At 41.1% G+C, this 13497-nt stretch overlaps 1 protein-coding gene across 4 annotated transcripts; it reads right to left on the bottom strand.

The window, feature by feature from the left end:
* Nucleotides 1-336: 336 nt before the first annotated feature.
* On the bottom strand, nucleotides 337-6421 carry cdk1 (cyclin dependent kinase 1). 4 transcript variants are annotated; one of them, XM_014154829.3, is made up of 8 exons: nucleotides 6238-6421; nucleotides 5711-5753; nucleotides 5366-5522; nucleotides 3416-3539; nucleotides 2673-2843; nucleotides 1506-1669; nucleotides 946-1087; nucleotides 337-699 (listed from the first exon to the last, which is right to left on the bottom strand). In XM_014154829.3, the coding sequence occupies exons 2-8, from the start codon at nucleotides 5745-5747 to the stop codon at nucleotides 586-588; spliced, it is 909 nt and encodes a 302-aa protein (XP_014010304.1). In that variant the 5' UTR covers nucleotides 5748-5753; nucleotides 6238-6421; the 3' UTR covers nucleotides 337-585.
* Nucleotides 6422-13497: the final 7076 nt, after the last annotated feature.

Genomic DNA, 13497 nt, shown 5'->3' with positions numbered 1-13497 from the left:
TTACACAACCTTAAAACAAATGCAGTATAGTTTGGCCAACTAAAACTCGCTCTAAAAAGGAATCTAACAGACAGACAAAATACTGTGTTGGAGGAACTGTTTTTTGTTTTGTTTATCCCAGTATAATACACTTTCTTACTCCATCTCTTAAAACAAATGGTTTGGTACTGGTTTTAAACAAGTCTAGAGGAAGAACTATGTTAAACCCTGATATGGTATGCCTGGCAAAAAAATATACTTTTGAAAGCGTCAAACAATGCAGGAATCCTGCAACAAAGTGACAGATTAACAGTTAATATTCCCCAATAAAAAAAAAAACCCAACACAACTTCAAAGTAACGGATCTAGAAAAGCGCACTTTATTGAAAATATACTACTTTTGAATGTAACCTTTAGCACATGTCACTTCAGATCCAAACCGGTTTCGTTTTTTTTAAACGCTATTTACAGAATAATGATTAATATCACCGGTAGATAGAAAAAGGACAAACAAAGAAAAAACAAACATACAAACAAAACCAGACGATCAATATGCTTCCATAATTGTACTATTTTTCAGGTCCTTTGAGTCGAGCTGTGTGGCGTTTACATCTTGACCGTGCTGGCAGGTAGAGTGGTTTTGTCCAGGTCGTCAAAGTATGGATGGCTCATAGCCTGTCTGGCAGAGATCCTCTTGGGTGGGTCATAGATTAGCGTTTTCTTTAAGAGAGGGAAAATTATTTTTCACTTCATAACCTTCTACAGAAGGTGGGACATGGTCATATGCATCCTAAAGGCTACTGCTGGCCTGACGGAACAATAGGTCACTTCAATATCACTAATGCTATCCAAAACAAAAAAACAACCAGCCGCTTGAAAAAGACACGTGAGCACAGGGCTTCTACAGCAACAATATTTCATAATGAATCAATCTGAATAAAATCAAGGAGAATGGTGAAATCTTACAGCGAGCAGATCAATGCCGTTCTTGTCCAGGTTCTTCACCATGGAAGACAGGTTCCCAGACTTCCACTTGGGGAACGTGTTCTTGTAGTCAGGCAGAGACTCCACCTCTGGCCAGATGTCATTGTTGGGAGTACCAAGGGTCCTGAAACAGGAGACAACCATGCTTGATAAATACGTCACCCAAGCCAATGCGGTATGTCCATCATGGAGCAATTGTCTCTGTGTTGACTATCTAACTTGTCTGTGTCAATAATTTGGGATGGCTCGTTGCTCACGACAGATCAATCAAATGTTCTAATCTAAAAATCAAACTTATTGATTAACCAACCTAGATGTTGCTACTAGTACATTTACATTTTAGTCATTTAGCAGACGCTCTTATCCAGAGCGACTTACAGTAGTGAATGCATACATGTCACACATTTTTTCCGTACTGGTTCCCCGTGGGAATCGAACCCACAACCCTGGCGTTGCAAACACCATGCTCTACCAACTGAGCCACACGGGACCTCAGTAGGATTGGGTATATTACAGATGTGCATACTCGTATGCAAATATACCTGAAGATCCTGAAAAGCTGGTCTATCTCTGAGTCTCCGTGGAAAAGTGGTTTCTTTGTGGCCAACTCTGCAAAGATGGTCCCGATACTCCAGACATCCACAGGGGTGGAGTACCGTGGGGCCCCCAGCAGCACCTCAGGAGCCCTGTACCACAGTGTCACAACCTGGACACAAAGACATAGTTAATGACACCATTAACATGTGTGCATACACACCCCTTATGACAGCTTAACTTTACAATGCTATCTGCTAATTAGTGAGGTGCAGCTGGCGGACGATTCATTCTTTTTGAACAACTTTTTACTGACTCGAGAGTCCAGATTCATTTTTCAGAGTATCTTGTTCATTTCAGTTTTTTCGTTTGACCTGCTGGCCGCAATGAATTCTACAGCAGGATTAATACGTGCTCCTCCGCCTCAGTGGCTCCGGAGACATGCTCCGACCAGCAAATGTCCATCATGCACACCAGGGAAAATAGATCATGATGCAGGCAGCATAGAGGAGAAAAACACGTTTAGAACTGATAACATGGCGCAAGAATGAATGCTATTATTTGCTTATTGAATGTTAATTCGATGGACACAGCTTTGTAGAACCAAAACATTCACAGCCTGCCTTTGTTCAACACTCGGTTAAAATATATACCGATTGCGGACGCAACTAGACCTCATTTAAAAAGGTATCAGTAAACAATATTTTTTGTATGCCTAGCAATCACAAATGTACATTGTCTGAAGCAAAGATATACAAGTTTGTCACAAATGACAGGTCAAATAACAAGCCACCTATGGTGAACGAGAGGCTTGTAGAATCATGATTCTATCTAGTTTTTTGTTCATCGTTCGCCAGTAGGGGCTTCTGCGTGCTCTGGGTATTACTAAATCAAAATTGTATTTATTTAACTGACTTACCTACTTAACCTTTTATTTAACAAATTCTTATTTACAATGACGGCCTACCCCGGCCAACGCTGGGCCAATTGTGCGCTGTCCTATGGGACTCCCAATCACAGGCAGATGTGATACAGCCCAGATGAACGAAATGAGTCAAAAGATTTGTTATTTTGACCGAACGAGTTGAAAAGATCAGAGTCAGTAAAAATAGCCCAACTTCCCATCACTACTGTTAATGCTCTTTGGAAATTAACTATGTGGTGTTCTGGCTTACCTCGTGGGTATATACCCGGACTGGCACCCCGAAAGCCCTGGCCAACCCAAAGTCTGCCAGCTTGATCACTCCCTTGTTGTCAATCAGCAGGTTCTGGGGTTTCAGGTCTCTGTGGAGGACCCTTCTACAGTGGCAGAACAGGATGCCTTCCAAGATCTGGTACAGATAGCTCTGGATGGACGGGAGATGGCAACAGAGGGTTAAAAATGAACCTACTGGCAAGAAACAATTTGTTAAGTCTGATACAACTTGGACTAAAACACTAAGTTGGTATACCGTACAACTTTCAATGAATAGCCGGGGCATTTGTTTGCTTCAATCACTGAGCACAACCGGTACCTATTAAAAGACAGTCTTCTAGTTGAGCTAGGTGTCTAGTTGCAACAGTAGCATGCAGTCTGACTGAAAGCCCAATTTGTCAAGCCAGCCTGTACTAAAAGCAAAGTCGGAGGCCCTACGGTCATTTAGTGGTGTTACATCTCCTTCGCTTTCACCTTGATCATTTTGTGGGAATATCAGAACTGTGTCCATGGTAACCTCGTAAACAATTCATTTAGACCCCGTGTTTATTTGCCGAATGTGTGCAGATACCCGGCCATTAAAAGGGTCAGGGGGCTATTTGAGACTTAGCGTTTAATTGAAGTTTCACAGTGCTCAGTAGTATCAAGAACAGATAGTGAAAAAAAGAGATCAAAACAAGGTTGTGTGCCTCATGACTGTCATGCCCTCAGTGGGGCCCATACCTTCACAAGCATGGGGTCCATGTACTGGCCCGAGGGGATAGAGTCTAGGTATTTCTTCAGGTCCATGGACAGGAACTCAAAGATGAGGTACAGTCTGGACTCCTGCATCAGCACATCTAGAAGCCTGTTTGGAAACAAAACACATGGGAAACATAAACATAGGCTATTTATTTACAGTTGAAGTCAGAAGTCTACATGCACTTAGGTTGGAGTCATTAAAACTCGGTTTTCAACCACTCCACAAATTTCTTGTTAACAAACTATAGTTTTGGCAAGTTGGTTAGGACATCAACCTTGCGCATGACAAGTAATTTTTCCAACAATTGTTTACAGAGAGATTATTTCACCATCACAATTCCAGTGGGTCAGAAGTTCACATACACTAAGTTGACTGTACCTTTAAACAGCTTGGAAAATTCCAGAAAATGATTTAGAAGCTTCTGATGGGCTAATTGACATAATTTGAGTCAATTGGAGGTGTACCTGTGGATGTATTTCAAGGCCTACCTTCAAGCCCTCTTGGCTTGACATCATGGGAAAATCAAAAGAAATCAGCCAAGACCTCAGAAAAACAATTGTAGACCTCCATAAGTTTGGTTCATCCTTGAGAGCAATTTCCAAACACCTGAAGGTACCACGTTCATCTGTACAAACAATAGTACGCAAGTATAAACACCATGGGACCACGCAGCCGTCATACCGCTCAGGAAGGAGACGCGTTCTGTCTCCTGGAGATGAACGTATTTTGGTGCGAAATGTGCAAATCAATCCCAGAACAACAGCAAAGGACCTTGTGAAGATGCTGGAGGAAACAGGTACAAAAGTATCTATATCCACAGTAAAACGAGTCCTATATCGACATAACCGGAGGCCCCTCAGAAAGAAAGAAGCCACTGCTCAAAAACCGCCATAAAAAAGCCAGACCAGGGTTTGCAACCGCACACGGGGACAAAGATCGTATTTTTTTGGAGAAATGTCCTCTGGTCTGATGAAACAACAGAACTGTTTGGCCATAATGACCAGCGTTATGTTTGGAGGAAAAAGGGGGAGGCTTGCAAGCTGAAGAACACCATCCCAATCGTGAAGCACGGGGGTGGCAGCATCATGTTGTTGGGGTGCTTTGCTGCAGGAAGGACTGGTGCACTTCACAAAATAGATGGCATCATGAGGCAGGAAAAGTACATGGATATATTGAAGCAACATCTCAAGACATCAGACAGGAAGTTAAAGCTTGGTCGCAAATGGATCTTCCAAATAGACAATGACCCCAAGCATACTTCCAAAGTTGTGGCAAAATGGCTTAAGGACAACAAAGTCAAGGTATTGGAGTGGCCATCACAAAGCCCTGACCTCACACCTATCGAAAATTTGTTGGCAAAACTGAAAAAAATGTGTGAGCAAGGAGGGCTAGAAACCTGACTCAGTTACACCAGCTCTGTCGGGAGGAATGGGCCAAAATACACCCAACTTATTGTGGGAAGCTTGTGGAAGGCTACCCGAAACATTTGACTCAAGTTAAACAATTTAAAGGCAATGCTACCAAATACTAATTGAGTGTATGTAAACCTCTGAACCCCTGGGAATGTGATGAAATAAATAAAAGCTGAAATAAATCTCTACTATTATTCTGACATTTCACATTCTTAAAATAAAGTGGTGATCCTAACTGACCTAAGACAGGAAATTGTTACTAGGATTAAATGTCAGGAATTGTGAAAAACTGAGTTTAAATGTATTTGGCTAAGGAGTATGTAAACTTCTGACTTCAACTGTATGTATACACTAGACAGATAAATATGATATGACAAATGCTAGACTTGACCCAGCCCTTTTGGCATAATGATGTCTGAGTTTTGAACTGATAAGACAAACCACATGTTTACTTCTCTTGCGGCCTGGCTACTGTAAACACTTTAAGAACCCCACAGACACAAACAGATTGTTACATACTGTACAACATTAGGGTGCGCTAGCTCTTTGAGAAGAGAGATCTCTCTAACAGCCGTGCTTGGCACTCCCTCCTCCTCACTCTCCAGACGGATCTTCTTCATTGCCACCACCTGGCCTGTCGACTTGTGTCTGCCTTTGTACACAACCCCATAGGTACCTGGAAATCACAGGCACAACTCATTCTTTACCGTGGTGTGTAGCTAGTAATTAACGTGATGAATAAGGTATAGTGAATAGGTTGTCATTACAAAAGGAAGACAATCAAATGACATGCACATAAGTCTAGCTAGAGCTGACTCCGAGGAGTTTTGGGGAAAACAAACCAAAGTTGAGCACACAACTTACCCTCTCCGATTTTCTCTATTTTCACGTAATCTTCCATTGTTCCCTTGAAAAAAACAGGCTAGGTTTGCTACAAAACAAACCAATTATGCCATTTCAAATGAACGACAAGTAAAAAATAGCAAACTGGGTTTGTTTTTGTTAGCACTAACGTTAGTTATGAAACGTGTTAACTGTCCATCTTAAAAGTGATAGGAAATTAAGCATGCAGTCAGCGAATGTGAAAAGAACAGCTATCTAGCTAACGCGTTAGCTGGCTAATTTAACTAACGTTACCGTAACTAGCTAGACATTTCATTAGCTAGCATCATTATTCGATAGCAAAAGCTAAACAGTAAAACCATGCATTACTTTGTGACATGTGATGTGACACCTTTAGTAATAATTTCAAATATCCTTGTTTTTACATGCTGTGCAAATGTTTCCTCAATGCTAACTAGCTAAATTGTAAATGCCATGATGACAACTGCTACAATACAATCGACCAAACAAACCTTATAGCTAAATGTAGCTAAAAAGGTGACACATACATATATAGCTACCTTCCAATATCGTTGTGTAACTTGACTGTAGCTAAGTTAACTAGCTAGGTGAATGCGTGTTCGGGTGGCTCTCTTGCAGTCAGCTACGTTACAGTACTGAGTGGGTGCATTCTTTTCGAATTGGCCGCGGCGCTTCAGTCTTTCAAAACCAAGCAATCACGTCGCTCGCTGTCTTTCAAAAGCACCAATCGGGAGGAGGCCAGCTCGAAGCGGGATTTTATGGTTTTAAAGCGCGGCGGTGTCGGGAAATGTTTATGGATTAATAAATAATTAGGATTTGTTTTAGGGGAATGTACCTTAATTTGCCTGATTATTGAAAGAACTTGTTAGAAAAACAGTTTTCACTCAAAAGCATTTTGTCAGACATTAAAAAATGTAAAAGTCCATATTGGTTCAACTTCAAATCGTTTGAAATGTAGATTGGTTACCAGTATATTCATGAATTGTTCAAAAACAATAATAATAATCATCCCTGGTCATTGTAATAGCAAATATTTTTTTTAACTAACCTCATTATTCTATCTGGTAATAGGTTACAACAGCGTTTCCCAAACTCGTCCTTCCACATAATACTTTAAGTAGAGGACATGTTGGTTCACTGGTCACATGTATTTAGAGCACACAGATGACCCGGAAGTAGGCATACTAGGGTTACAGGTATGGAGAGTCCAGAAGTTATTTTATGCTCTGGGATGCTTTTATGGAATTCTTACTATGTTACTATGTTTATATCTTTGCTGCTAATAAATGGACAAAAGACCCAACCAAAGAGCTACTTGGAAAGCAGTTGGTTTTGCATGTGTTTATGAACATTTGCAAATTGAAATTCCGTGCTAGAGTGGCTATAGGAGCTTTTGACTAGGTAGCCACTGCAATACCAATTAAATTCCCCCTGAGCTCTTTTGGGTTTACCGTTTTTAGACTATGCACCCTTTTCAAGTAGTCAAACGTATGGGTCAAACACCAGGGTCATGTCCTAACTTGTCAAAAATGCCTGGCTTCAGGAAGTTTAACAGTAAACAAATGGAGAGAGGAAAATGTGACCTGAGTTTCCCCCCATATTATTAATAATTATTCATCTCTTACAATGACACAAAATGTGAACAATTACATGAAAATAACACTCCATCTGCAAATAAATTATGTTATGCATTTTAGAATGAAGGAAAACATCTTAGAGTTAATTACAAAAGAAGATGAATAAAGGAGTTCAACAGAGCATAAATTATTGCTGCTTTTGGGGTTACATTAATTATGCATAGTGAAGTGCTTTCTAATAACTCATTATGCAAAATGCTCAAAGATAAAACATTAGCTAATGATTAAAACACTCCACACTCAGCCATATGAATAATGGAGATTAATCTTCTGGCTGGGAGCATAGTTAGGAAAGTTCACAGTGGAACGTAAATGATTGTCACTAGTTACCACAGCCACAAAGTCATAAACCCCGCCATATTGTAATTGTAGAATTGATCTTCTTAAAATCTTTTTTTTTTTTTTTTGCCTAACCCTAACCATAAATGAAGACCAAAAAGTACATTTTTGTTTTCATGAATTTGTACGATTTAGCCAATTTCGACTGTGACTGTGCTATCTAGTGGAAACGAACATCACATAGTTTTATTTTATTTTTACACAATGAACTCATCTGTGTACTCATCCATTGTACCAGTGACTTTCAAAGTAAAACAACAAGATGGAAATTCAATCAGCAGCATTAGTAGGGTAGTGATTAATTACTTCCAATTATCTGCTTGTTTCTTTATGTAATATGCAGTATTCCTAACAATTGATATAGGTTTCAAGGTGTCATGTTTCAGTGGGGATATGTCATATTTCTCACGTTCAATGATAATTATCTTATAGGCTAGTGGCCAATCCACAAAAAGGTATAACAAAGCACAACCATGTTTTTCCATATCTCGAAGGTCTCCCATATATGAAATGGATGTTTGTATAAAAATATTTTACTGCAAAAGTGGTTCAATTGATAGATATTTTGGCACACTTCATTAACTCAAAACGTGCACAATAATGCCTGGCTGGAAGGGGATGGGCAACCTAAGCTCATGTAACCCAATATTGTAAGCTCTGATATTGCTAAAATGTGGAATACAAGTAGTCAGTTGTCTGCCCTACATACACATTCAAACATTAGGATATCTTAATGCACCTTGGAAATATAGAAATGTAAAAACATAGATACAATAGTCAGAAATACCAACTACGAATATTTATGATGAATGTAAACTTCACTTTTTGGTAGCTGTTCAACAGACAACTTTCCAAGTCAAATTTGCTCTCAATAAGTGCTGTTTTTTTTAACCTTTATTTAACTAGGCAAGTCAGTTAAGAACAAATTCTTATTTTCAATGATGGCCTAGGAACAGTGGGTTAACTGACTTGTTCAGGGGCAGAATGACAGATTTGTACCTTGTCAGCTCGGGGATTCAAACTTGCAACCTTGCGGTTGCTAGTCCAACACTCTAACCACTAGAGCGTTGGACATTTATTCAACTAGTGTGTGCCCATAGACAGAATAACACAATCAAAATAAACAAGGGCTACTTATATGCAGGCTAAGGTGTTTGAGTGCGATCATGTTGGCCATATTCGATTCAGGATCAAATTGATTAACACCAACAGTCTTTATAGGCATGTGTGTTGTATACAATTCTGAAAAAATGCCTCTCATTTACAAAATTCATATTTACAGGTGATTTAACCTCCATCAAATGTTATTATGGCAGCCATATTTGATTTTGGACAACATATTAGAGTTGAGGCAAAATATGAAGGGATTTTATGATTGCCCCTTTGACTTTATTGCAAGACTAGGGGCTAAAGATACAAAATCCTTCAAAGAACCTTGGACCCCAAAACATTTCATTTCGATGTCTGTGTGATCCGTGCACAGCTTTTTTCAGGTCGCTCCAGAGATGTTCGATCGGGTTCAAGTCCGAGCTCTGGCTGGCCCACTCAAGGACATTCAGAGACTTGTCCCGAAGCCACTCCTGTGTTGTCCTGGCTGTGTGCTTAGGGTTGATGTCCTGTTGGAAGGTGAACCTTCATCCCAGTCTGAGGTTCTGAGCGCTCTGGAGCAAGTTTTCATCAAGGATCTTTCACTCGATCCTGACTGGTCTCCCAGTACCTGACTCTGAGGTTTCCTCCAACCTGTGACTCCAGGTTTCCTCCAGACATGACGCTTGGCATTGAGGCCAAAGAGTTCAATCAATATCCGAACTTAAACAATGAAGACAGATAATAATTTTGACTGCATTAATACATTTTTGTAACGTCATCCACAAGATGTAATTAATGAAGAGAGTCGTATGGGCGTTGAGGGGAAGGGCTGCAACAGGATACGTGTGCTGGTGGCTTTCATAGTAAATGCTGTGTGACTATCTGACTATACCTGACCATCACTCCAGCTAGTTAGCTTTCGCCGGGTTAGTTATTCCCACTGGGAATGTATATTTATAATAAGGGCCACTAACAAGTAACGTTAGTTAACTAGTTAGCTGCCTTCCTTAAATGATTGGTGGCTTCACTGACAGACAAGACAGGGAGCTTGTACTAAAAGCCACCAAGCATTAAGCTAAAGGCTAAAGCTGGCTATCATATTAAACAGGTGTGTGTGTGTGTGTGTGTGTGTGTGTGTGTGTGTGTGTGTGTGTGTGTGTGTGTGTGTGTGTGTGTGTGTGTGTGTGTGTGTGTGTGTGTGTGCAGGTCTGTCAGTGTGTACACTCAGCTAACATGGCTTGACATACAAAGTTGACTATCACCCACTATGCCATCAGGTGAATATGAATGAATTATCAACAATGGTGTAGGTAGCTAGCTATACTTGGTCCTTCCCTCCACCTAATAATGGCAGAGATAAAAGGAATTAAGATAGACTTTCAATTGTTCAATCATTCAAATATTCTCAATGGTAATTAGTGAGTATATCTGTAGAGAAATAGGTGGGTATGCTTTGTATGCCTGCGTATTGCCACCACTACAGCTGCACTACTGGGTGAGAAGAGAATCTGGAATTGTTGACAGTGACACAACACATACAGTGCATTCGGAAAGTATTTGGTAGTTTCTGACATTCTTTTCTGCAGATCCTCTCAAGCTCTGTCAGGTTGGATGGGGAGTGTTGCTGCACAGCTTTTTTCAGGTCGCTCCAGAGATGTTCGATCGGGTTCAAGTCCGAGCTCTGGCTGGCCCACTCAAGGACATTCAGAGACTTGTCCCGAAGCCACTCCTGTGTTGTCCTGGCTGTGTGCTTAGGGTTGATGTCCTGTTGGAAGGTGAACCTTCATCCCAGTCTGAAGTTCTGAGCGCTCTGGAGCAAGTTTTCATCAAGGATCTTTCACTCGATCCTGACTGGTCTCCCAGTACCTGACTCTGAGGTTTCCTCCAACCTGTGACTCCAGGTTTCCTCCAGACATGATGCTTGGCATTGAGGCCAAAGAGTTCAATCTTGGTTTCATCAGACCAGAGAATCTTGTTTCTCATGGTCTGAGAGTCCTTAAGATGCCTTTTGGGAAACTCCAAGCGGGCTGTCATGTCCCTTTTACTGAGGAGTGGCTTCCGTCTGGACATTTTACCATAAAGGCCTGATTGGTGGAATGCTGCAGAGATGGTTGTCTTTCTAGAAGGTTCTCCCATCTCCACATTGGAACTCTGGAGCTCTGTCAGAGTGACCATCGAGTTCTTGGTCGCCCTTCTACCCCGATTTCTCAGTTTGGCCGGGCGGCCAGCTCTAGGAAGAGTCTTGGTGGTTCCAAACTTCTTCCGTTTAAGAATGATGGAGGCCACTGTGTTCGTGGGGACCTTCAATGTTGCAGACATTTTTTGGTACCCTTCCCCAGATCTGTGCCTCGACACAATCCTGTCTCGGAGTTCTATGGACAATTCCTTTGACCTCATGGCTTGGTTTTTGCTCTGACATGCACTGTCAACTGTGGGACCTTTTATGCTGCAGTCATTTTTTGGTACCATTCCCCAGATCTGTGCCTCTACACAATCCTGTCTCGGGGCTCTACTGACAATTCCTTTGACCTCATGTCTTTGCTGTTTATCCTCTTGGTCATTCATTCAACATTTTCACAAAAATATAACCTTTAATTGAAGTAAAATTATTGAAAAAACATGTATGTGAAATAAATTAAATAAATATTTTTCTCAGAAACATGTGTGCCACAATTATTGCCATCCCTAGAAATTCTTTGGAGTAAAATCAAACTGATTTATATTCCCATTCATATTTAAAGTTTTTAAGCTCACCTGAGTGATTAGGAACACTTAAGCGGTAAGCCACGACTTCCTGTTTCACTCATCCATCACTATGGGAAAGACCTGAGAATACAGTAATGATGTATGACAAAAGGTTGTTGAGCTGCACAAATCAGGAAATGGCTATAAAATAGTTCAACAGTTGAAAATGCCCATTTCCACTTAGGGCAATAATTAAGAAGTTTAAAGCAACTGGAGATGTTAACAATTGGCCTGGAAGAGGACATGTGTCTATATTCATTGACTACAGCTCAGCGTTCAACACCATAGTGCCCTCAAAGCTCATCACTAAGCTAAGCACCCTGGGACTAAACACCTCCGTCTGCAACTGGATCCTGGACTTCCTGACGGGCCGCCTCCAGTTGGTAAGGGTAGGTATCAACACATCCACCACGCTGATCCTCAACACAGGGGCCCCTCAGGGGTGCATGCTCAGTCCCTTCCTGTACTCCCTGTTCACTCATGACTCCAACAACATCATCAAGTTTGCCGATGACACAACAGTGGAAGGCCTGATCACTGACTACAATGAGACAGCTAATAGGGAGGAGGTCTAGGTCAAAAAGGCTTCTTAACAGCGTCTACCCCCAAGCCATAAGACTCCTGGACAGCTAATAAAGGGCTAGCCAGACACCTCTTTTATGCTGCTGCTACTCTGTTTATTATCTATGCATGGTCACTTTAACTCTACATACATGTACATATTACCTTGACTAATTACCTCGACTAACCGGGGCCCCCTGTATATAGCCTCACTATTGTTATTTTACTGCTGCTGTTTAATTATTTGTTACTTTTATTTTCTAGTTTTTACTTACAGTTGAAGTTGGAAGTTTACATTCACAATTCCTGACATTTAATCCTAGTAAAAATTCCCTGTCTTAGGTCAGTTAGGATCACCACTTTATTTTAAGAATGTGAAATGTCAGAATAATAGTAGAGAGAATGATTTATTTCAGCTTTTATTTCTTTCATCACATTCCCAGTGGGTCAGAAGTTTACATACACTCAATTAGTATTTGGTAGCATTGCCTTTAAATTGTTTAACTTGGGTCAAACGTTTCGGGTAGCCTTCCACAAGCTTCCCACAATAAGTTGGGTGAATTTTGGCCCATTCCTCTTGACAGAGCTGGTGTAACTGAGTCAGGTTTCTAGCCCTCCTTGCTCGCACATGCTTTTTCAGTTCTGCCCACACATTTTCTATAGGATTGAGGTCAGGGCTTTGTGATGGCCACTCCAATACCTTGACTTTGTTGTCCTTAAGCCATTTTGCCACAACTTTGGAAGTATGCTTGGGGTCATTGTCCATTTGGAAGGCCCATTTGCAACCAAGCTTTAACTTCCTGACTGATGTCTTGAGATGTTGCTTCAATATGTCCACATAATTTTGCTACCTCGTGATGCCATCTATATTGTGAAGTGCACCAGTCCCTACTGCAGCAAAGCACCCCCACAACATGATGCTGCCACCCCGTGCTTCACGGTTGGGATGGTGTTCTTCGGCTTGCAAGCCTCCCCCTTTTTCTTCCAAACATAACGCTGGTCATTATGGCCAAACAGTTTTATTTTTGTTTCATCAGACCAGAGGACATTTCTCAAAAAGTATGATCTTTGTCCCCATGTGCAGTTTCAAACCCTAGTCTGGCTTTTTTATGGCGGTTTTGGAGCAGTGGCTTCTTCCTTGCTGAGCGGCCTTTCAGGTTATGTCGATATAGGACTCGTTTTACTGTGGAAATAGATACTTTTGTACCTGTTTCCTCCAGCATCTTCACAAGGTCCTTTGCTGTTGCTCTGGGATTAATTTGCACTTTTCGCACCAAAGTACATTCATCTCTTGGAGACAGAACGCATCTCCTTCCTGAGCGGTATGACGGCTGCGTGGTCCCATGGTGTTTATACTTGCATAGTATTGTTTGTACAGATGAACGTGGTACCTTCAGGCATTTGGAACCAGACTTT

Source organism: Salmo salar, chromosome 18, assembly GCF_965601325.2.
Source record: "Salmo salar chromosome 18, fSalSal1, whole genome shotgun sequence".
Lineage (NCBI taxonomy): Eukaryota > Metazoa > Chordata > Actinopteri > Salmoniformes > Salmonidae > Salmo > Salmo salar.
This window is presented reverse-complemented; position numbering and strand designations above follow the sequence as displayed.

Coding starts and splice junctions, on each gene's coding strand:
- cdk1 (XM_014154829.3), bottom strand. CDS start 5,747: ATGGAAGATTACGTGAAAATAGAGAAAATCGGAGAGG. Junction 3,540..5,365: donor GCGCACCCTAATGTTGTACA/GTATGTAACAAT, acceptor GTTTCCAAACAG/GCTTCTAGATGTGCTGATGC. Junction 2,844..3,415: donor TGGACCCCATGCTTGTGAAG/GTATGGGCCCCA, acceptor CCGTCCATCCAG/AGCTATCTGTACCAGATCTT.